This window comes from Aethalodelphis obliquidens, unplaced genomic scaffold (assembly GCF_003676395.1).
Source record: "Aethalodelphis obliquidens isolate GAN/ISIS:26980383/991018 unplaced genomic scaffold, ASM367639v1 scaffold11, whole genome shotgun sequence".
Classification (NCBI taxonomy): Eukaryota; Metazoa; Chordata; class Mammalia; order Artiodactyla; family Delphinidae; genus Aethalodelphis; species Aethalodelphis obliquidens.
In genome coordinates this window covers 7,827,187-7,852,184 of record NW_020837955.1, presented here as the reverse complement: position 1 = coordinate 7,852,184, position 24,998 = coordinate 7,827,187, and the positions used below count along the sequence as shown (strand labels likewise).

Sequence of the window (24,998 nt, the reverse complement as noted above, 5' to 3'; positions counted from 1 at the left end):
TACACGGGCCTCTCACTGTTGTGGCCTCTCCCGTTGCGGAGCACAGGCTCCGGACGCGCAGGCTCAGCGGCCATGGCTCACGGGCCTACCCACTCCGCGGCATGTGGGATCTTCCCGGACCGGGGCACGAACCCGTGTCCCCTGCATCGGCAGGCGGACTCTCAACCACTGCACCACCAGGGAAGCCCCAGTTTGCTTTTTTTACTTAATAGATATATTTTGGGTATCTTTCTGGGTCAGTGCATATTTTTAACTACTGCATAATATTGCAGTAGTTCAACTTTATAAGGTGTTTCCATATCAACAGACATATCAATAGAAGATGATAAAAATTTTCAGCTTTTCAAAACTATAAACATGCTGTTTCCTGATAATCCTTAATTCTGTAAGCAGAGGAGGGTTAGGAGTATTAACAAATGCCGTAGAGCCAGGCTACATACCAGCATTCATTTGTTTACATTTCTGTTTGAGCTCCAGAGGTGTCAGGCGGTATTGGTCCAACCCATCATTCCACCGTATTCTCTCCAGCACCTGAAGGTCACCACCAACCAGCCAATCCCCACTTTCCATCACCATCTAGAAAGACCGTTATTAAAGTTGTTAGTGATTAATACTGTTTTCCATTTTATCTAAAATTTTTTCTTCTTCTGAACCAATCTTGGCTTACTTGAAGAACTGCCTTCAGTTTTTCAACATTTCAAGCACAGTATTTATCAAACTTGTTGGTCTCTCAAATCCTTTATTACTCTTAAAAATTATTGAGGACCCGCAAAGAGCTTTTGTTTATATTGGTTATATCTATAATTTTCTGTATTAGAAATTAAAACTTAATTTCCTTAAAAATATTTATTGACTTAAAGCTAACAATAAGTCTATTAAATATTAACATAAACATTTTGTTTTTTACTGAAAAATATTTTCCTAAAACATAAGAGAAAAATGGCATTGTTTTACATGTTTGCAAATCTCTTCATTATCTGACTTAATAGAAGGCAGCTGGCTTCTCATATCTACTTTTGCATTTATTCTGTGGCAATATGTTATTTTGGCTGAAATATGTAAAGAAAATTCAACTACAGATAGGTAGTTGGAAAAGGGAAGAGTATCTGAATAGCCTTTTTCTATCATGTGGATATTCTTCTTTGATATAGAATATTAAATAACCTAATTTAAAAATCAGCAACTTTAACAGACATTTTTCCAAATAAGATGTACAAATGGCCAACCCAACAGGGATATGAAAAGATGTTCAACATCACTCATCACTGGAGAAATGCAACCTCACACCCATTAGGATGGCTACTATCAAAAACAGAAAATAACAAGTGTGGACAAGGATGTGGAGAACCCCCATGTGTACTGTTGGTGGGACTGTAAAATGGTGCAACAGTATGGAGTTTTTTCAAAAAATTAAAAATACAATTACCACATGATCCAGTAATCCAATTTCTGGGTATATATCCAAAAGAATTAAAAGCAACGTCTCACAGAGATTTGCACAACCATATTCATAGCAGCACCATTCACAATAGCTAAAAGGTGGAAGCAACCCAAATATCTATTGAAAGATGAATGGATGAACAATGAATGTGAATGGTATACATACAATGGAATATTATTCAGCCTTCACAACAAAGGAAATCCAGCCAGAGACTACAAGGGGGATGAAACTTGAAGACATTATGCTAAGTGAAAAAGCCGTTCACAAAAAGATAAATACTGTATTTTTCCACTTACATGGGTATCTAAAGTAGTCAACTTCATAGAAAAAAGAATGGTTGATACCAGGGTCTGGGAAAGGGAAAGAGTTGTTGTTTAATAGGTATGGAGTTTCAGATTTTCAAGATGAAAAAGTTTTGAAGATCTGTTTCACAACAATGTAAATATACTTAACACTACTGGATAGTGCACTTAAAAATGGATAAGATGGTAAATTTTATGTTACATGTTTTTTACCTAAATAAGTAAATAGATAGATGGTAGATAGATAGATGATAGATGACAAGACTCATTTTTCACTGAGGTCACTATAAATACTCTACTTTTCGATACCCAGTCTCAGTTGAAAAAGTGACTTCAGGGAAGGGTGGGTAAGGAACAGAACATGGAGACTTTTAGAAAGAACCATCTATACATTGTCCCACACTTTAGATGGCCCAACTCTGGCGTCTTCAATTGTGCCCCTTCTGTCAGGGCAAGGAAACCCTGGTGGGCAGGCCCACCTGAAGTCTGCATTTACTCTCCACCATGAGATATGTACCTGGGACATTCAGCCTGGGGTGCCCACAGGCAGACCCAGAGGGCCTCCACAGCATGGGGCAAGGCCAAGCATAGAAAGAGAAGGAAGGGTTGGCTGCAGGCCAAGAGCCAGCTGTCCACACACTACCATGTTCTGGTACAGAACCAAGAAGCCTAAATTTGAACCTGGCCTTCCAGATTGTGATCAAGGCATATTGCCAAAGTAGAAAGATAAAACATATTTAAGTTTATTAGTTAGATAAGTAACTTTTAAATATGGTATTGGGCTTCAGCTCATATTGTTACCCTGGGTTGCACAAATATTAGGTGTGAACCTGGTGTGAAGAATGGTCAAAGTAATGAAAAAGAAAAGCCTGACAGTGTTTGATGAAAGGAGAGGGTTAGCACTTTCCTTGACAAGGATGGATGGAAGAGGCCCCAGGCCTGACAACACACGTATGGGTAATGCATTGCCACATTGTCACATTGTGACATCTAACCATGGTTTTTATGTTGTACATCTGAAACTTATACATTGTTATGTGTTCATCTTATCTCAACTTGAGCAAAGAAAAACATGACAAGCCTTTGTTTTCTATAAACTTAAATATGTTCCACATGATGCTGCAGTGCCACAAGTCACGACTGAGAGCAGGTGTCTCTCCTCAGTCATTGAGACAAACGTTACAGAACGTCTTACTTCTCAATCATAGTTGTGCAGTCATTCCCCTGATCAAATTCCATAACTGCCTTTTGCAGTGCCCAAGGAGTGTGGCCAGCCTGTAATGGCAGCAGAAAAGAGGGAGGCAAGAAAAGGGGAGAGAAAGCTGATTGATTTATGACACCAATTCAGAAGACATCAAGGTGGTGATGGTATACCCCTGGTTCAATTTCCTGTCATGGCCAGATGTTGGCGTTTACAATGACTTGCATTCCAGAGGTTTTCAGGGAATGGGAGGTTGGGCTAGAGCCAGGGTTCTCAACAGAGGGCGATTTTGCCTCTCCTGACGACACCTGACAATATCTGAAGACAACTGTGACCATCACTACTGGAGTGGGGAAGGGTGTGTTATTGGCATCTAGTGATTAGAGGCCAGGAATGCTTCTCAATATCCTACATTGCACAGGACAGCCCCCGAAACAAAGGAAACCCTGGGTAGAGAAAGGGTGATTTGCAAGGGATTTGCTTGCTTTTTCATGGACCCCCTTCTAAACTCTGTGCTCAGGAGAATCACTTAACAAGAATATTGTCAAATACCCATACCTAGACATTTACTTTCTCCTCATTGCTTAAACTGCAGATAAAATTTTGAAAGAGTTACCCCAGATCCCTGGGCATGCAGCAACTCATTCTGGGCACAAGGGGTCCACCCTATATTGTTCTATTGGCAAAGGCAATATTGAACCTGTTTCATTCACCATCCAGCCTAAAAATACATCTGGAGAACAATGCTGAAACTATGCTTTTGGCATTTCTGGGATCAGGAGGGACAGAGAGCATCTCTATCCCCAAGGTGGCTCAACTGTCCCCAGAACTGTGGTCCAGCTATCAGGAAGGGAGGTCCAGGGGCTCTAATTTCCAAGGGCTTTGTGGCCCATAAGTACCCACTTCCTTCCAAGCCTCCTGCCAAAGGCAGGTGTGGGACCACAGCTAGAGTTTGCAGAACTGGACACACATGTGAGGAACAGGCTTTAAGGGAGTCTAGTGAAGCAGTGAAAGAGGAACGGGGCTTGGAATCACAGACAACAGGAATGCAAAAAGGAGAGAGGATGAGCTCAAACACTAGGATGAAGACTAAGAAAGCTATGGTGAACAGGCTGAAAGAGGGCAAGGAAAGGAAGAGTGGAAATAACCTAGAGAGGAAGAGGGAACGTGTACATCAGGAGAGGAGCTGCTGAGGGTGGGAAGGTGTGACAAAGAAAGTGAGGAGGCAGGAGTGGAAGGAACAGTGTCCTAGGCTGAGGGACCAGCACATGCAAAAGTGTGACAGAGGATGATATAGTGACCAGCTGAGATGGAGGGGAGTATCTTGGGCGGTGGTGGTTAGAGGTGGTAAGGTGAAGTCATAGCTTTATGTGAGCTCCCAAATAAAGCTTGAATGGTCCACTCTAGCTGGAGAATTGGAGAGGGGCTTCGAGGGGAGTAGGGCAAGAGACAGGGAAGAAATTAAGTGCCCTGGCCCAAGTTGCAACAGAAGTGAACACCTTCAAGCAATACCTAGAAGGCAGAACTGTTAGGACTTGGTGATTGAATGGACAAGGGAGAAGAAAGAAGGAAGAATGACGTCCAGTGTGGTATATATGTACAATGGAATATTAGTCATAAGAATGAAATAATGCCATTTGCAGCAACATGGATGGACCTAGAGATTATCCTACTAAGTGAAGTAAGAGAGAGAAAGACAAGTATATGATATCACTTATATGTGGAATCTTTAAAAGAATGATACAAATGAACTTATTCACAAAACAGAAAGACTCACAGACTTAGAAAACAACCTTATGGTTACCGAAGGGCAAAGGTGGCAAGGGGAGGGGTAATTTAGGAGATTGGGATTAACACATACACACTGCTATATATCAAATAGATAATCAACAAGGACCTACTGTATAGCACAGGGAACTCTACTCAATACTCTGTAATAACCTATATGGGAAAATAATATGAAGAATAGATACATGTATATGTATAACTGAATCACTTTGCTGTACACCTGAAACTAACACAACATTGTACATCGACTATACTCCAATATAAAATAAACATTTTTTAAAAAAAGAAATAATGCCATTTGCAGCAACACGGATGGACCCAGAGATTATCATACTAAGTGAAGTCAGAGAAAGACAAAGATGATATCACTCATTTGTGGAATCTAAAAAATAATACAAATGAACTTATTTACAAAACAGAAACAGACTCACAGACATAGAAAACGAACTTATGGTTACCAAAGGGGAAGTGGGGGGGAGGGATAAATTAGGAGTATGGGATTAACAGAAACACACGACTATATATAAAATAGATAAACAACAAGGATTTACTGTCTAGCACAGGGAGCTATATTCAACATCTTGTAATAACCTATAATGGAAAAGAATATACACACACGTATAACTGAATCACTTTGCTGTACACCTGAAACTAACACAATATTATAAATCAAGTATACTTAAATTTAAAAAATAATACTTTGAAAGTAACACAGAAAATATATATTTTTTCAGAATGCCAGGAGATGTACACTCAAAACTGAGGAAATTCATTATGGAAAATAAATGTTGTTGATCTCATGATAAAAAAAGAAAAGAAAAAAAGAATGACATCTAGGTTTTGGACATGGGCCACTGTTTGGATGGCGGAGCTGTTCACGGAGGTGGGGGACACAGGAGGGGGACAAGGCTGGGGTGAAGTTGCCCATGTTGAGTGCGAGATGCTTGCAGGATATATCCAGGTGGAGCCACACAAGAAACAGCTGCAGATAATTATCTAATGCCATGGTTCTCAACCTTCACAGTATATTGAAATCACAGGGAGCCTCAAAACTCACAATACCCAGAACTGAGCCCAAGCCAATTAAATCAAAGACTGTGAGGGAGAGATCCGGTCATGGGTAATTTTTTTTTTTTTTTTTGCGGTACGCCGGCCTCTCACTGTTGTGGCCTCTCCCGTTGCGGAGCACAGGCTCCGGACGCGCAGGCTCAGTAGCCATGGCTCACGGGCCCAGCCGCTCCGCGGTATGTGGGATCTTCCCGGATCGGGGCACGAACCCGTGTCCCCTGCATCGGCAGGCGGACTCTCAACCACTGCGCCACCACGGAAGCCCCGGTCATGGGTAATTTTTAAAGCTCCCCAGGTGATTCTGTTGCTCTAACTAACGATGTGGTCTTCATTGAAGGGCTAAAGGATATAGAAACTCTCATTCCTATCCTTCATTGGGAAGTCATACTCTGTTCTCTTGGTTTCTACATCTGTAAAGTGGGAGTAATGATTCTTAGGTGCTTCACAGGAACATTGTGAGAAATAATTACCATTTGAAAAAGATTTGAGATCCATGGATGAAAGGCAACAGGGCTCCACTAAGCATTATTTTTACAAGTTTCACCCGCTCCTCTCCTCATGCTCGCATCTCTGACACGTCACGTGGTTCCATATTAGTGAAAGAGAGGGTTGGGAGGATTTGAATGGAAGGTCAGGGTAACTGCAGTGAGGGGCTATGCAACAGAGGTAGACCGTTTCCTCGGTGACTCTGACCATTTTCCATGCAAATATAACTCCCAGTGCCACATGGAAATGCAAGAAGGCCCATAATTACTTTTGGAAGGAATTACTGTTGGAAGGTTTGGGGTTCTAAAACCAAAAAAAAACATGTTTAAGTTTTACTGTGAATTTCAAGGTGCTAAAAAATGTCCAGTGAAGACAGCTCCTTTCCCATAAACACACCTTCAGTGCTCCAAGTGTAGCTTATACAGGGTGAGTGGTTTTCTCTCTGGTTATCCATGGCCCATTTCTCACCATTAGCTCACTAGGACTGTTTACAAAGTCCTTCTAATGACCTAATGCTACAGAGTCCCTGACTATATTTTCAAGGCCACAAATCACACCCCCACTCTCCCTGCCATCGAAAACATTCTGACCTCCAACTGCAAGCACCTGATGCAAGACAAGATAAACATAATTGCTTACGAGCTTCCCTAGTTGTTGTTTTTTCTCTTTTAGTGCTAACCATGTATATGTGGATGTTAGGCCCAAAGAGTAGAAATATCTGAGCTGGCATGAAGAAAGGCCACTATTCTTTAGGTCACTGAGTGCAGATAAGAGCCCAAACCTAAAGGACTATAATCAGAAAAAGAATGAGACAAAGATATAATTAAGGCTCAGAACACAATTCCTCAAATAGCTATTGTCCAGTAATTTCAAGGCCTGTCTCCCAGCCTCTTGGAGAGAAAATGTTCAGATGGCTCTGAGCTTATCTGCAGGGTGGCTAGTTATGTCCAATAAATGAGGAGCTGCTTTGCTCCCCCACTGACCTCTTGTGTTCCACCAGGGGCCTTGCAAAAGCCCTCCCTACTTTGCAACATTTCACAACTGAAAAAAACAAAACCAAACCAAAGGGAAGTTTGTCTGACAGATTTGAACCGTTTTATTCAAACATCCATTGTGTACAGTCTCAGAGCTGGAAGAGATCTCAGAGTTACTGAGTCTGGCCCCCTCCTTTTATAAATGAAGAAACTGAGGACAAGAGAGAGGACGTGCCTTGTCCAACCACAAGGCTTTTTAGAGTCTCCTGGGTCTCAGATGGTTCTCTATTACCTTTGAACTTTCTGAAAGTTAGTTACTCTAGCTAGGGAATCACTAGTATGTGTCTTTTTAAATTTCAACCCTAATGCTCTAATCTCAGATAAGGGATAGCTTTTGCATTCAATTTCACATATTTTTCTCTATGGGAAATGAACCACACCCAACAATTCCACTCCCTGCAATCCCAGCCCATCACCAACAACAATTAGAAGCTGTGAAGGAGGCTGAGGAATTTTAGTCTACTTTGCCGTTAGGCAGATTGACTCCAAAATAATCCTAATCAGATGAACACATTTTTCAATCTGATGAAAATGTGGTATTTTCCCTCCGGAAACTCTGCTGCTATCTGTGCTTTATTGAAACAATGTCACCCACCACTCCCCTCCACACAACAGCCACAGAGCATGAACTTCCAGTCTCTTTCCAGAGGTTAGCTGGATCCATTCTGTAGGAAGAAATTGACTTCCCTTGTGAATTTCAAGATGGACAGGGCTGCAAGCTCTGGCTGTGGTTTTGTGCATAGCATAGCTATGATTCTGGTTCTCCCCTCATGATGTTAGACTAAATTATCTCCCCAGTCCAGTTGTTTCCCATTTAGCTGAGGGAGTCACAGCCATCACAGGATCTGAGGACTCAAGAGACCGTTTAGACCAGCCCTCCAACAAAAAGTCATTTCTTTGCCCTATCTAAAAACATCTCCCCAGGCAAAGCTTGCAGGAACCCTTAGAAATGCATTCTTCCATCTAACCCCAGTTTTTCTAAGTCCTTCGTGAAGGACTTAAAAAGAATTATTTTTATCCTAAGTTGAAAGAAAGACCTTCCAAATGTTATGCCACTTACTTTGATGTAGGGGTGTTTTGCACAGGTTGTGCCCCACACATGGGAACAACGCTCCTCTTTTCTGTGTTCGTAGAATTCAGGGTCTCGTAAGATAGCCACCTTCCGTCCTCCGTGTGTCAGGACAAACTCGCTGCACCCTTGCAGCCGTGTCTTATCGTCCGCGGAGACAGGCAGCACGACGGGGATGCTCATGTTAATCACTCCGTCTGTGGAAAGTGCCATTTGATGCATGAATGTGGGATACAAGGTGTGGGGGCTCCTTTAAAGAGGACCCAAACGTGCACAATGTCTCTTCCAGACATTTCCTGCAAAAGGCATTAAGACCTAACTCTAACATGGTTATGTTGGCTGCACTAGTTTCTCTAGCGTCTGTGATAAATCCTTCGAGAAGAGGCTTCTCAAAGCAAAAGATGGAGCGTTTGTGAAAAATGGGCTGTTTCAAATGGTAGGGGTGGCTTCAGTAACTGATTTCGGGGTGGCTCCCGAGGGGGTGGCTCCCTTCGGAGTTCTTTTTAAAATTTGGTCCTGACCTCAACACACTAGGAAGCTTAAAGTCTTTAAAAATCCAACTAGATAAAATAAAGGTTGGCAATGCCCTGCATATCTGCGAATTCCACACCGGCAAATTCAACCGCCTCGTGGATAGCAAACCTTATACAGGATCCACCTTTGGTTGAATCGTGGATGAGGAACCCGCAGATGCAGAGGTTGGACTGTGGGGCTGGAGCGTCCACAGATTTCGGTATCTGCATTGGGTCCTGGAACCAACCCCCCTCAGATTGGGAGGGATGACTATGATTTCTTAGTGAAGCCAGATAATGTAAAAGAAATCACACAGCTGTTTCTCCCCTTTTGTAATGGTGACCTAACATTCTAGCAAATATGTCAGGCTTTCAGTTGTACTTACAGTGAGAAAATGGGGGCACAGAATTAAATGTATAACATTAAAGAATATCAGGGAGATTTGGGGGAAGTTGCCAAGTTCAAGACTCAGAAGGGAATGAAAGGAAAGTGAGTAAAAACAACATTCAATTTGTTACCCAATTTAAGCTCGTACTGCTTGCCGCTCCACTGGCCAATAAATGGAGAAATGAGTTGCCGGGAGAAGGAATAGCAACTTTATCTGGAAAGCCAGCAGACCGGGAAGCTGCTAGATTCGTGTCCCAAAGAACCACCTTCCCTGAAGTCAGGCTTCTTTTATACTAAAAGGGGAGGGGATCAAGTCAAACATTTTCTGGTTCCCATCAGACTCTGAGGGGATGTTAATTTCTTCCTCCCTGCGGTCATTCACAGGTGGGCTTAGTCAGGATGTTTTCTGTGAGCTAAACAAAGGTCTTTTAGCTTAAACTTCATCACATGTGAGGCAGGGTTCCCAGAGATGGGCCATTATGTATAATTTAAGCTTATAGGCAACATCCCTTTAGGGATTAACTTGTAAAAGCAATAGAATAAAAAGGTTAAAGTAAAAGAAACAGATCCAATGTGGAGTAAAATTTGTTCTTCCTTATTACAAACTCAGGATTTCCAAAAGAGGAAGCAAATGCTGTTATTTATGGATTGGAGAAAATGTACCATAGATTAATGAAGTCTTTTAAATCTAACTTTCAAAATCCAACGTTTAGACCACTTCTGATCGAGTTAAAGGTCTGAGATCTGAGTTCTATTTCTTTGGGGCATCATACTCCCCCATTAGCTATGAAACAAAAGTCTACAGGCATATCACTTTGCACATTTAAAATACTCTCCAAAAGTTACTAGGACATAAAGAATGTCACAGGATATATACAGCAACTTCCAGCAATAAAGAAACCCCATCCGTCATAAAATCCTGCAACCTGCTCTGGGAGCCCCGTAAACAGCAAGGAAGACACTGTACACAGAAAGTATGAGTTTCCTCACTCAAGTAACTCCTTTGTTTCAAAGTTCACAGACAATAAGAGTAGTCCAAGCAAGCCCTGTGCAGAGAGCACTAAACTCAAAGCCAAGCGATCTCCTGTTTACTACCTGTGTCACTCACCTTCTCTGTCCTCAGTTTCTCCACTTGGAAAATGGGATCATAAATAATATGTATATCCCTGGGTTGCTGGGAAGAGGCTTTCTGTGGATAGCATGACCACACTGCTTACAAAGAGTGCCTTGAGTGCCTTGACCAAAATAAAGTAAAACAAGATGCAAAGCAAAAGGTGGGTTGGGTGCTGGTGGAAACCCAGCTCTGCCTGCAACGTGCCTGCGGTGCTGCCTTCCATCAATTACTCTGGGTTGAAATCCAAAGAATACTCCACTTGCTCGTTGCCCTCGCCTCCTTTGGTCCACTAGGTTCCAGCCCAGCGTAGCCTCTGATCCACCTTCATCTTGGCCTTGAGTGAAAATCCCAACTAAGGAAACAGCACTACCTGACAGGTTGTCAAGAGACTAATCTGTGGGATGTTGTGGAAGGGAGTTCTACCGAGTAACAGTGCCAGCTGATCTCATACACCTGTAGCTACAACTCCACACAGGTAAAAGCAGATTTACTGGGGTTTCCCTATCATCTTAATCAACTTTTCTAATACATAAAATTATCCTACAATTTAACTCTGTGCTGAAATTGCCTCCATAGCTTTAAACATTGACTCGGGCTTTCGGCCTTTTTCCATCATGTGCCTCAGCTCTGGTGGGAACCACCCTGATTATTTTACTGCAGTATAACTCATTTTGGAAAAGAGTATCATAGTTTTTTAGCCACAGTTAGTCCAACACTTAACTTCATGTTTAATTGAATAATCTTGCTTTTGCTTTAAATAATTTTCAAGCCTGTTGTTTTAACCTTGTAGATATGCTTATCATTTGTTTGGGACAATTTCTGGGCAAAAACAAATACTTTATATTGCTTAATTCATCTTTTTCAAGGAAAAACAGCAATGATGAAAACAATACTCAAGATAAATGATATCTTCAGAATTTTACCTTTTTCTTCCGGTACAGTGCAGAAGTTTAGAATTGCAGCGAGTACGTGTTTATTCCCAGTTTTATAACTATCAATTGTCATAGCTTGAAATTAAATTCATGCATAATTACTCATCACAAACGAAGTACAATCATCCACAATCCAACCAGGTGCATCCACTTTAAATTGTATCTAAAATTGATTTATCCTTCATCAATTAAACATGTTTTATAAATGCAATAGAAAAAAATTTCCAGATTTGTGAAACAAAATGGGGACCAACACTCAGTAGAAGTAATTAACAGAGGATCATAAATTTTTAAAATCTCAGGAACAAAATGTGCAACAGAAATTCAGAAACAAGTTTAATTTGTTAGCCAAATAAAACATTATAAACAACAGCTGCATCTGATCCAGAAATTTCCTGTTACTTGGACTCCTATCAACAGAAGAATGCAGCATTATTCTATTAGAACTGGTTGGATCATGAACTGTTAGCAATTCCAACTGGTTCATTTAGATTTTTTTTTCTAGTTATGTCCTTACCATTTCTAGTTAATATAACATATCTAATTATAATAATTTAACTGCTTATAAAGTTAAAGTACATACCAGGAAGGAACATGCCTAGAGAAATACAAACAAAATTAAGAAACATATTGTTTTCAACTTTCCACCAAAATAATAGTAAAGCAACAATGACAAGGAACAAACTCCTACTATGAAGCTTCATACATACAACATACAAAGATACTGAGCTTTTTGTTACTGTTATTTCTAAAAATAGAGCATATGTGACAGCAAAAAGCTGGTGAAACCAGAATTTGTGTTGAATAATGTCCAATACAATCCAAAAGCATTTTTAAATAATTATGTTTTTATTTTTATTTATTTTCTTTTTTTGCGGTACACGGGCCTCTCACTGTTGTGGCCTCTCCCGTTGTGGAGCACAGGCTCCGGACGCGCAGGCTCAGCGGCCATGGCTCACTGGCTCAGCCGCTCCGCGGCATCTGGGATCTTCCCGGACTGGGGCATGAACCTGTGTCCCCTGCATCGGCAGGTGGACTCTCAACCACTGCACCACCAGGGAAGCCCAATAATTATGTTTTTAAATAATTATAACATATGTCAATAGCCCCTCCAACTTAAGCAAGAAGTTGTCTCTTACAAATATGTGATGTTAGAACGTCCTAGAATTCCAGATGTTTACAGGACATGAGAGTGTGCCCAGTCCCAGGATAACCTGGATTTGAATCCAGGCTTCGAGGGAGTTATTTAACCTTCCCAATACTTATTTCCTCATATGGACAAAATACCTTCACAGTGGTGTTATCTGGATTAAATGTGATGTCCTATGTCAAGCACCAGGGTCAGAACACATTATGTGCTGAATAAATGCTGGCAGTATAAAGAAAAGCTCTCAAGCCCTGACTGGGAAAGTCAGAGCCGCAGAAGACTTGCCATTAAATGATCAGAGCCGCAGAAGACTTGCCATTAAATGATCAGGCTGCTATGTCTTAACCCTACTTGGATGCCACCAGTCAAGAACATAAGCTCGAGGTTCCATTTTTAAATTTAGATGTGACATTTATCATTGGAGGATCTATGACAGCCCCCCCAAACTATATCCAGTGAGAAATAAAATAATACACTGACATGAAAATAGACCCTTGAGTAATATAGGGAGTAACTCATACTATATAATCATCAAAAACACTAAAAAATGATTTTTTATTTTGCTTTTGGACTAAGTAGACTGAGCTAATTTTTTTTTTTTTTTACTATGGGGGAAATAGTGAAACTTTGAGAAAATTAAAACCAACAAAATACTTTTGGGAGACAGGGTCAGAATAGAAACAATTTTACCTGCAGATTGTAGGTGATCAAGAAATGTGCGATTGTTTAATGGTAGATGAAAATGGCCACATGTCTATGGCTACAAAAATTATTTCAAATTTTCAATGGTGGTGACTCAAACTTTCATAAATTGGTTAAAATTAAATGATATCCATACAAATGATACCTTGCCCAACCTTCTGATACAGAGAGACATCATTTTTGGAATTTAACCGTGTCTGCTCAGTCCAAAAGCCATCGAGCCAAGCTCTGTCATGAGACTGTCATGGTGTGGTAGAGGGCAGTGTTTCAACCAGCTTTCCCTAGACACCCTCAAGGCTGCTGTCCAGGTGGGAGAAAGACTGAGCCCACTTCTTCCAAAGGAGCAGTTCCATTTTTATCTGTTGTATATATTGCCTCAGATTTCACTGAAATAGTTATGACTTGAAAAAAAAAAAAGTTTGACAACCACTGATGTGGCGGGAAAACCCCTCTGGACTAGAGTTCAGAAGATGAACTGCACTGCCTGTCCCAGCAAGCTCGTATTATCTCCAGCAGCTAGAACAAACCCTGACACCTGAGGACACTCAATAAATATTTATTGGCTAGCTGATGAACATCTTATCTGTGCTACTTCCAAACGGATGTGACTAGAGATAAGCTTCTTGGTCTGTTCAAGACTTTGAAGTCCTTTTAATTTTATGCAGTGAGGGGGTTGTTAATATATGGAACATTTACTATTGGACCAGGTACTGTATTCTTTTAAACATTCAACATCCCATTGAGGTAGGTACTATTATTAACATCCCTATTTTACAGATGAGGAAACTGAGGCCCAGAGAGTTTAAGTAATTTGCCCTGAACCCAGATAGTTTGGCTCCACAGCTCACTCTTATCCACTATGATATTCTGCCTCTACTTAGGTAGAGGTGTGCAGCATATTACATCCCTGGTATGTATTTTTAATAATTGACTTACATAGGAATTAAGGAGGCTTCTTGAGGGTATGGGGAGTTTTGAAACCTAACTACAACTGGGGTTGCTTTACGCCCCATTCCCCAGGCAGAGGCACAAACCTAGAACATGAACATCTTTCTCAGGAAAGAACATCTGATTTGATTTTTCTACCTAGAAGGTTTGGAGCCCTGCTCCGTATTACAAATTCCCTCCCCCACTTATCAGTATTCCCCAAGATCTTGAAATAAATAAGTTCTATTTGATAAGGTCAAGACAGTTCTAGGAAGGAAATGATCAGAGAAGGATCCGGAAGTTTTCTGAATGAGACATCATTCCAACCTTGACAGGAGCAGTTCTCTAAGAGCCGTTCAGCTTCTGCCCAGAAAGCTGCCTTAACACCCCATATTAAAGTTTAGTGGATGAAGCCATCCTAATATATTTCACGTATGAGCATGAATATCAACCCTTTATTATCCACCAAGGAAAGCAGCTGCTGCAGTAATGTTTGCTGGAGGATTGGAGGCATCCTGCAAGTCAGCAATGAGTGCTGAGTCCATCCTGGCTTCCCCAGGATGGTCCAAGCAGCTGCCAGTGGTGCTTCTGACTGTCCACTGCCTTATGAATATCACGGCCAGCAAAGGGCAGGTGGAGGTGAAAAAGACTTAACCTTCTCTTGGCTTTGTGTGCAAGTCAAACCTTTATTTTTTGGTTCCTTAGCTTTAGATAATCAATAATCCTTTGAGGATAACCAAAAAAAAATCCTAAAAATGGAAGCTTATACATAACTGGACACACCATAAATAATCTAAATATTTTCACAATAGGATTTACGAACCAAGGATTAGCATTTCTTGTTCCTGTGAAAACTTCTGAGAAATATTTTTTTCTTTAATAATAAAGAGTAACAAACAAACGAAAAAACAAAAACCCATACCGTCTAGCAGGGTGCCAAAGTGTATAACCTGCAAGTACTCCTTTTCCCGCATAAAACCTTTGAGGGGAGTGGCCCAGCCTTCACTCAAAACTTGGACCCACTGAAGATCCAGCTGCAAAACACAAAAAAGCAGGTGAACATTTCCATAAGCTCCGTTTCCCAGCCATCTGGCCCCAGGGCAGTCCTTTCTTATTCAGTTGACAGGAGAATGAAGGCAGAACCTTTTATGATTTAAGCATTCCCATATGTAATGCTGACCCATGATCTAGGGGGGCTGGAGAAGTTTGAGTCTAGAACTTTCTGTGGGAGAGTGGTGAAAAGATTTCAAACTGGGATGATTTCTTTGAACACTTTAGGCTCTACCTATCCTTACAATGTGCACCTGTGTTGAAGATTCACCGTTCATTCTTTTTTCCACAAAAATTCTGGTTTGGCTACATTTTTTTCACCAAATGTGCTGGTTATTTGACTGAACTGAGCAAACCATTGACACTAAGATAAATGTCCAGGGGCTTCCCTGGTGGCACAGAGGTTAAGATCCGCCTGCGAATGCAGGGGACACAGGTTTGCGCCCTGGTCCGGGAGGATCCCACATGCTGCAGAGCAACTAAGCCCATGCGCCACAACTACTGAGCCTGCGCCCTAGAGCCCACGAGCCACAACTACTGAGCCCACGTGCCACAACTATTGAAGCCTGTGCTCCTAGAGCCTGTGCTCCGCAACAAGAGAAGCCACCGCAATGAGAAGCTTGCGCACCCCAACGAAGAGTAGTCCTGGCTCACCGCAACTAGAGAAAACCCACGTGCAGCAACAAAGACCCAATGCAGCCAAAAATAAACAATAAATAAATTAATTTTTTTAAAAAAAGACAAATGTCTAAAATTCTTAGCGTGATACTGACAGGCCTACGAGCTCTGGCCCCAGGGGCTCATACAGGGATGTCCACCTGGCACCACTCCCCACCTGGGGGCCTAGTCACCAACAGTGCCAGACAGTGTGCAGTCTGAACACACACGTGGTTTCAAGCCCATCCTCCCCTCTACCTGAAAACCCTGTTCATCATTTAAAACCCAGTTCAAAAAATAAAAATAAAAAAATAAACCCCCCAAAATAAATAAATAGATATAAATAAAAATAAAACCCAGCTCATGGGCCACTGCTCTGAAATCTTTCCTGTCACCCCTAGGATCAAGAGAATTAATCATTAGATTCTTTGAAGTTCTTCTGTACCTTGCAGACCATTTTGTTATTGGGACTATTATTCCGCACTGTAATTATGATTATGTGTTTCTCACCTGCCTGGAGCATTGGAAAACTCAGAATTTATTGTGTTTATAAATTCGTCATGACTTACTAAAGCCTGGGGTTTTCATGAGCTGAAGGACATTCCCAATGTACTCTGCCTCTTAAAAAAATGTCCAGGGCTTCCCTGATGGCGCAGTGGTTAAGAGTCCACCTGCCGATGCAGGGGACATGGGTTCGTGCCCTGGTCCGGGAAAATCCCACATGCCGCGGAGTGGCTAGGCTAGGCCCGTAAGCCATGGCCGCTGAGCCTGCGCATCCGGAGCCTGTGCTCCGCAACGGGAGAGGCCACAACGGTGAGAGGCCCGCGTACCGCAAAAAAAAAGAAAGAAAAATAAAATGTCCAAGGTTTTAATGGATACCAAAAGGTTACCAGTGAAGACTTGATCACCTTATATGAACCAACTAACACTAACCAGTAAACAGGCCAAGGTATCTGCAGGGCTGTTTGCTGGGATTGCATCTTAACATCTTCTAGGTTGCAAAATCAATGCAACCAAAGCTCCCTCTCCTCAGACTGAACTCTCCCTGATGAGGGAAGAGTGGGATGTGCAGAGTAGAAAAAAGATCAAGGCATTCATGTCACTTTAGATCAGGGTTGCTTCTTGTTTTCTTCAAATTCCTTCTCAATGGTCCAAGAAACACCTGTATTCTGGACAAACTATTTTCTCGGCACCTGCCAACAAACAATTACTGCCTAATGCTTGAGCGCCGGCATCACTGAAGGTATAATGACAACCATATAAAACTGTCCTCTGCAAATACAGAAGTTACGTTCCCAGTCTGCCTCTGTACATGGCATTGATCAGCTGCCTGGGGCAACACTTGATGAGAGCTTTTCTTGAAGAAGAGGTAAAAAAAAAATTGGCAAAATGAAGTGTTTTTCTTCATAGGCATTGCATTTTCCTTATGTCTACCTTCCTAATTAATTAAGAGTAACTGTAAATGGGTTATAATGACTGACAGTAAGCCTAAGTCTCCATTAGCCAGTGGGCACCATCTTACCTTGGTAATTGATAACGAAGGGAGCACTTCGGCCTCAGCTCGGACTTGGTCGAGTTTGTTTTCCGGCACAAACAGTTCGTGGATGCCTTTGATTATAGTGTGGGGTACAATGTTCTGAAATGAAGCAGACTTGGTAACAGTTTGGAATGAAAACTATAAAAAGAACACTTCAGTAAACAGATGATCTTTTATGACTGTATAAAACTATTAAAAAAAAAAAAGACGTTCAGTCCGCCCACCTGCTCCTGTAGAAGTTCCACCACCTGCTGCACGCAGTCGCTCACCGAAGACAAGTTGGTTTTAAGCACAAGCTCAGGAGTTTCAGGTTTCTCATAATCGGAATCAATACCCGTAAACCCTGCAAGGCAGAAGGCTGAAAATCACATCTGCACCAACAGAACAATCTTTTTACTCAATAAGACATAACACATGTTGCAATAATGTTTTCAACTGCTGTATTCAGATTAGAACAGAAAAGGTCAAACAGCTATCCTTGCCCTCTAGCCATAGATAAGAACATATACAGCTGTGGTTTCAATACAGAAAGTCCCGATTATCAACAAAATCTGTCTGAGTCCAAGCCCTCTGCAGCTGATTAGGATGGAAAAGGAAAACAGGTAGGAGGAAAACTGAAAGATTCCTCCTCCACACATGCACATACACGTATCCATTTTAGTTCTCTAAACGCGATTGCTGTGGCTGGGGTGATAGTTCTTGAAAAATACAAGCCCACGTTTTAACTAGCCCGTGGACATTTTGAAGATATTACGGTTTGATAAAAAGTTGTGTGCACTATATGCAATTTTGGAAAACGGTTTTTGAAACTTCAGACAGATTTCTGGGCACAGACTAATAAGAATTGGTGGCGTAAGTAAGTGGCAAAGATACCGCTGAACTGGCTCTCCTACCTTTGATCTCCCCAGCTCGGGCCCGTTTGTAGAGACCTTTTACATCTCTGCTTTCACAAATGTTTAGAGGCGCATCTACAAATATTTCAAAGAATGGCAGTCCTGCAGATTCATGGATTTTGCGGGCATTCTCACGATCCTGGAAAATAATTACCTTTAAGAATGTAAGAAGAGGGACTTCCCTGGTGGTGCAGTGGTTAAGAATCCGCCTGCCAATGCAGGGGACACAGGTTCGAGCCCTGGTCTGGGAAGACTCCACATGCCGCAGAGCAACTATGCCCGTGCGCCACAACTACTGAGCCTGTGCCCTAGAGTCCATGAGCCACAACTACTGAGCCCATGTGCCACAACTACTGAAACCCGCGTGCCTAGAGCCCGCGCTCCCAACAAGAGAGGCCACCACAATGAGAAGCCCGTGCACCACAACAAAGAGTAGCCCCCGCTCACTGCAACTAGAGAAAACCCATGTGCAGTAACAAAGAACCAACGCAGCCAAAAATAAATTAAAAAGAAAAGAAAAAAAAAACTTGGCAAAAAAAAAAAAAAAGAATGTAAGAAGAGGTTTCATAGTGAAATTCTTCATCACAAAATACTGTGTGCTCTGGTGTTCCATGACCTTAAGATAACACTGGGGTTTGAGCTCTTCAGAGGTGTCTAGTAAACAACTCTCCCAAGTACTTTCCAAAAAAAAAAAAAGCAAACAAACAAACAAACGAAAATGGGAAAGAATCCCAACTAAAAGACAGGGCTGGCAATATGACAGCATTTCATTCAAAGGATGTGTTCAAAGTACATAGTGTCTTATATGTAATTCACAGAAATTTCCTGTTTTAAAACAAGAGGAGTAACTCTCCACCTCGTTGATTTCAACGTTAAACACACATAACCTGATGCATTGGCGATGAACTGCTGTTTTCTTTAGTAAGCTAAGGCCTCTGACTTTTTGGAGAAATACTGGCTTAGCCAAAATGTTCGTTTGGGCTTTTTGGTTAAAACCCGAAGGAACTTTTCGGCCAACCCAATAAAATTACTGAGCTTTGGAATTTTTCTGGTTTAACTTTCTCTTCCTTTCAACTCTGGCCAAGTGTACCTTACCATTGTGAAAGTGGAAGGGTTTATGTCACCTGGTGCCCTGGCATCTGGAAATGAAGGGACTCTATGTAACCAATATTAAAGAGAGGAAATGAGGGAGCAAGTGGGGGAAGGAGAGCCAGTGGGGGAGACTGGAAGTATGACATTCCTCTGTCCTCCCCTCCGCTGGGTCCTCATTCTGGCAGCTTGAGAGCACTGGTGCTATGTGTGGCAATCGTGTGCACTGCCAAAGCATTTTACCTTTGCAAAAGGAGAAATGAAGCTGGTAATGCAGACCAGACCAGCGTCGGCAAACAGCCTGGCCACCTCAGCAATCCGGCGGATGTTTTCTTCTCTGTCCCAAGGAGAGAATCCAAGGTTTTTGTTGAGGCCATGACGGACGTTGTCCCCATCGAGGGAGTAGCAAGGGATGGCGTGGGAGACGAGATTCTCCTCCAGAGCAAAGCTGATCGTTGTTTTTCCAGCACCAGAGAGACCTGTTCAGAATGGGCAAGACAGGACAGGCACTGTCTCTGACTGTTTAAGATTATAAATTGTGCTCTGATCCGAATTGTGAACTGATCCTAATTTTTACCTAATTCAAGCATAATTAAACCCTCATTACAATCACTGGATTGCCCTCAAATCAAAACCATTCAAATCTAGAAAAAGCAAAGTTTACTACAAGTCAAGTACTAGCATTTCTTTCAAATCTTGAAAAAACTATTTGTCCCTTGTTAGGATTATAGCCTTTCAAAGCAAAAGGCGTTCGTCAATAGGGAGACCTTGGCAGGCTGCCTATGGTCCTTGGTGTGTTCTGCTTTGGGGATGGGCTGGGACCTGGGACCCTTTACCACAGTGCTCGCACCTGGACAAACGTCTCCTGGAGCAACAGAAAACAAAGAAACTATAAGGGACTAAAAATACCTGCACGCGGCCACAGTTGGGGCAAATTATAAACAGTAAGATACAAAAAGGCCAGAAACCAGCTGCCATTCCTGAGGTGCAGGCAGCAAAAGCAGGGTACTGCGCATGATTCCTGCACACAGCACCACCAAGAGGGTCAGCAGACCCCCTAAGCCACAGCTCCAGCCTGACCACCCATCTGCCCCTACTCACATCCCATTTAAGGAACCGGTTCGCCCCACCTCAGGAGTGAGCAAGGGCAATTGTTTCTTGTTTTCGCTCCCTCATGCTGCAGCAGGGACCTCAGTAAAGCCTTGCCTGAATTCCTTGTCTGGCCTCTTATCAATTTCTATTGATTAAGAAGTCCAAGGACCTGAGTTGGTAACACTTTGCCCGCAGTGTACTTTATAGACTAGAAAGTTGTGCATACAAATTCAGATGATGGCTTCTCTTGAAAGAAAATCAGAGGCTCTGGCAGTGGTGTCCTCATATCCCCTTATGAGAGCAATCAGCTGGAGTGGAGGGACAGCCGGCCCTTAGAGACTGGGAGGCCCACCTCCCTTGTAGATGCTGCTAGGCACCCACCTGACAAGAGAACCAACATACTGTCCTTTTGTTTTCAAGATTTTCCAAAATGATTCTCAAAACACAAAGACGGAGAACCACCCTGAGCTACGCTGTAGATGTAGTTAGAGTTGCCATATACTCTTAGGCGTCTGGAATCTTTACATGAGAGTGGAGTTACAAGGTGCCTTTTACCATGGTTTCAAAGCACAGTGATTGGGAACACACACTATAATTTCTACATGAGGGAGAATGTAAGCAGAAGGGGAATGAAACGCTACCCGCCAAAATGACTTAAGAGCTCAAAATCTGAACCACCCTGGAAAAGGAGCGCTCTAAAAATTCAGTTGTTCTAAAGATCTCTGAACCTGAAGAAAAATGCAGTGATGCCAAGCCACTGTCAGACAGCACCCGGAAGAGGAAGAGTCAGGACGGGGGCAGAAAAGAAAGTCAAGAAATTGTGAATACAGAGAAGACAGCAGGGGGAAAGAGGAAAAAGAAAAAGTAAGAGCAAAGAAGGGATGCAGGACAGAGAGACTTGGAAAGAAAGGTGATATATGAAAGGTAAACAAGTATTTTCCATATTTTTAGTTATGTTTTAAAGTCATGCCCTTGGCTTTGACAGAGGATCATTAGAAGAAACGGCTACGTGAAGAATGTGTTGGCAATCTTCGTAAATCAAGGCATTGTCTGTTACATCTTTATGTAATTCAGTTGCATTTGGATAGAAATTCATGTGATAAATTCCTCTTAAAAGTTATGTCCACTTGTGGGGTACGAGAAATGGGACTCCTGAATCTCTGGTACGTTCTGTTGCATCAGAAAATGAGAGAAACAATAGAAATTTCTAACACAGTTAGCTGTATTAAAATAGATCATTGGAATATTTATTTTAATACATTGAAGTAATACCAATTACGTTTACTGAGAGTTTTACTAGGGACCAGGACTTGTGCTAAGTGCAAATATGCTTTATTTCATTTTGTTCTACCTATACCTCTATGAGGCAGGTATTATCTTTATTCTCATTTTACAAATAAGGGAACCGAGGCTTAGAGAGGTTGGTTGGCTTGTCCAAAATCACACAGCTAATGTAGGTGAAGCCGGTACCCAACTCCAACTCTCTAGATTTCAAGTATTTGGTTTCTCCTGATTTGCCTGTCTGTAATATGAGAATAAAAAAATAAACTAGGAAAAGATGACTTTTTGAGAGTAAGAAAAGACAGGAAGTATACCCTTGAGATTTTTTTCTCTTCTACCTGTTCTTTTTGTCTTTCCAAGGGTGTTTTACATTAAGAAAAATGGACTTGAGCTTCCCTGGTGGCGCAGTGGTTGACAGTCCACCTGCCAATGCAGGGGACACGGGTTCGTGCCCCGGTCCGGGAAGTTCCCACATGCCACGGAGCGGCTGGGCCTGTGAGCCATGGCCGCTGAGTCTGCGCGTCCAGAGCCTGTGCTCCGCAACCGGAAACGCCACAACAGTGACAGGCCTGCGTACCGCAAAAAAAAAAGAAAGAAAAATGGACTCTGTGGGTATGTCTTGATTCAAAATTTGGACAAACACATGAAGGCAAAACATCTCATGAAGGCAAACACATAGCAAGAGGGAAACGTCTGGAGCACGCTGTTTTATTCACTGCTGCACGTCACGTCTCTCAGAGGGAGTGGGGGAAACATATCAGGAATTGCGGCAGGTGAATCTGCCTTCTAGAACACAGCAGCCTCCTTGCCCTCTGTCCAGCCTCACCCTGGAAGCAGGGGAAGTTGTTCTTCCAGGGATGAATGAAAGCCGGAAACCAAGGGCAAGTGCCACAGGCACTAGGAAATAACTTGAAAGAGAAGAATGAGGCTGCTTTAGACAAGAATAGGAAAGGCTCAGAATAGCAAGAAAAGACGCAAGGCAGGTCCTCGCTTGTTGTGTTTTCTAGAACTATCTTCAGGTTAGAATAAATCAGCATTTGTGAGCAAACAGTAACACATGAGTTGATTTCATAACCTGGATAGACATATCTTTGCATCTGAGTTCATCTCCATATGAAATATTATGTCTACGAAATGAACCTGTTTTTTTCTTTTGAGTCCAGCCTATGTCGGACCTGCATTCCCAGGAATCAACTTCCTCTACCTTGTACTCAGAGTATAAGGTAACAGCCGAGGACTAATTCCAGTTCTGTCACTAACCCTTAGCTTTGACATTCTGGGGCTATATAAACACAAGAAAAGGGAGATTCATTTGGTCACCTCGGTGGGAATGAGTTCTTTTTTTATACACAAGGGACAATACTCAGCTACGCAGAAAACATTAGTTTTGCTTCCTGCACAGATTTTAATTTTTTAAAATAAGTAAAATAGCCCCCTAGAATATTAAAACATCAGAAAAGAATAAAGAATCTCTCTAATGGACAGCCAAATGCTTGATGTCAAATTAGGAGAGCCCCGTTCATAACTGCCAGTAAATGTGTTTAGGCATGAAATTAAGAACTACAGAATTCCTTAGAGCTGAATGGGAATGTCATAATCAACTTGTCCCATCCTTTCCTGCCAAAGAGGTGAAAACTAGAGAACTAGAGACATTCCATGACTTGATGGAAGTCCTATTTCTCACTGATGGGTAGAGTTAGGACTAACACCCAAGCTTTCTATCACAGCTCTCAGCCTCCTTCGAATGTTGAAATACACATGTAATATGTAGTGACACTATCTTCCTAAAAATTGTGTGTCACCATCAGTTTTCCATTAAAAAATATATAGATCTCAACACAGCATACCTGTCAGCCACACGGTACATCCTCGGAATCCACCCCTTGTTCCAACCACCTGCCCTCTCTTATTCCTGCTCACGTGATGCGCCTGATACACAACATTGGTGGATTTCTGCTGGGTCTCCTACAAAACAAGAGCAAGCACAACATTCAATTAATAAAATAATAAATCTCATATGTATACATATAATAAAATAATAAAATAACAGATTACAGAAATAGTCTTCCCTAACAGAAACTCCCTTTTTTATAATTGGCACACAGAGTAACATTAATTAACTCTACTAATTTAGAAACAGACACTGCCTTTAGCATACCCATCACTGCCCTTTGAAAGTATAATTTGAATGAGGCAATTATTGATGCAATGTAAAAGTTCTGGTTCCATGACATATTAAAATGTGTACCTTTAGGTAATGGTTAGGGGAATGTCTCTGTTTCAGTAAATGCATGCTCTTCCCAAGTCCCACGGGCATGAACTGAAAATAGCCCAAATACTCCAGCCGCTGAGGAAATAATAGGGTGAGGCTGGTTGAGCTCCTCTCTAGAGAGCTGGGAGAGGCTCCAATCACAGAACGAAGAGTTAGAGGCCATTATACCCCTCCTGTTCCCACCCAGACACAGACGTCAGCAACTTGAGAGTTTATCCCCGAAATAGGACTCCTTTCTCACAAGTACTAAAATCTGCTTCCACTTTCCCAAGGGTCAGTGTTTGAACTTTTTAATCTTTCATAAAGGCCTGAAGAAATGGAAATGTACCAGTTATTAGTCTTGGAGGTTAACTCAAATCTCGAATGTATTTATTTTGGCTGTAATAAAATCAGCCCCCTGAGGGCACAGATTATCTGAGCCTAACCCTAAACTCTGACTGCAAGGTACATGTCTGATGAATAAAAAAAGGTAAAATGAGTCAATAAATACAGTTTGTGGTGGACATTAAAAAAAATAATATGTGAAGATGTGATCCAAAGGGGAAGGGGGTGGGTCAGGGGAAACCATAATGATGGTTAAATAAAAATAAAAAGGTTAAGAACTGCCCATGTGTGTCTTTGGTATGGTAATTAAATTTTTAATGACAGATGTAATCCAAGTTGCTGAACTGTAAAAATCTATGAAGCCTTTTAAACACTGTACATGTATACCCGCCAGAGCTAAAAAAAAAAAAAAAAAAATCTCCAATATTCTTTGAGCAAGACCCAGACAGTCTTAGAAAACTCTGGGTTACATGAGGGCAACTCTTACATTCTGGAGCAAATTAAATCACCTCTTTATGCCTTTCCTTTGGGAAAAAAAAAATCAAGGGGAATACAAATAGGACTGTTTGGAGGCTTATCTAGATAATGGATGGGAACATGCTCTGTAAATGGCCAAGTTCCCTACAAATGTGGACGCTGACAATGATTATTCAGTGTACAGCTGCAGCAGGAGAGCCACCTGGATTAGCACC

At 41.8% G+C, this 24,998-nt stretch overlaps 2 protein-coding genes and 1 non-coding gene across 3 annotated transcripts in view; 1 reads left to right on the top strand and 2 right to left on the bottom strand.

Moving 5' to 3' along the window:
• Window positions 1-24,998, bottom strand: part of PAPSS2 (3'-phosphoadenosine 5'-phosphosulfate synthase 2) — a 79,550-nt gene that overhangs the window by 5,075 nt on the left and 49,477 nt on the right. Inside the window, exons 2-9 of the mRNA XM_027111926.1 lie at window positions 23,558-23,675; window positions 19,581-19,816; window positions 18,249-18,387; window positions 17,580-17,698; window positions 17,341-17,454; window positions 15,034-15,145; window positions 8,381-8,586; window positions 441-576 (exon numbers count right to left, since the gene is read on the bottom strand). Of these exons, the coding sequence (XP_026967727.1) occupies window positions 441-576; window positions 8,381-8,586; window positions 15,034-15,145; window positions 17,341-17,454; window positions 17,580-17,698; window positions 18,249-18,387; window positions 19,581-19,816; window positions 23,558-23,675 (1,180 nt within the window). The remainder of the gene's footprint in view (window positions 1-440; window positions 577-8,380; window positions 8,587-15,033; window positions 15,146-17,340; window positions 17,455-17,579; window positions 17,699-18,248; window positions 18,388-19,580; window positions 19,817-23,557; window positions 23,676-24,998) is intronic.
• LOC113623710 (U6atac minor spliceosomal RNA) lies at window positions 2,619-2,749 on the top strand. The gene has a single exon (XR_003434026.1). It is a non-coding gene; the product is annotated as a U6atac minor spliceosomal RNA (small nuclear RNA).
• The window catches only part of MINPP1 (multiple inositol-polyphosphate phosphatase 1), a 167,971-nt gene continuing 166,551 nt past the window's right edge, over window positions 23,579-24,998 (bottom strand). Inside the window, exon 5 of the mRNA XM_027111929.1 lies at window positions 23,579-23,675. Within this exon, the coding sequence (XP_026967730.1) occupies window positions 23,627-23,675 (49 nt within the window). The 3' untranslated portion in view covers window positions 23,579-23,626. The remainder of the gene's footprint in view (window positions 23,676-24,998) is intronic.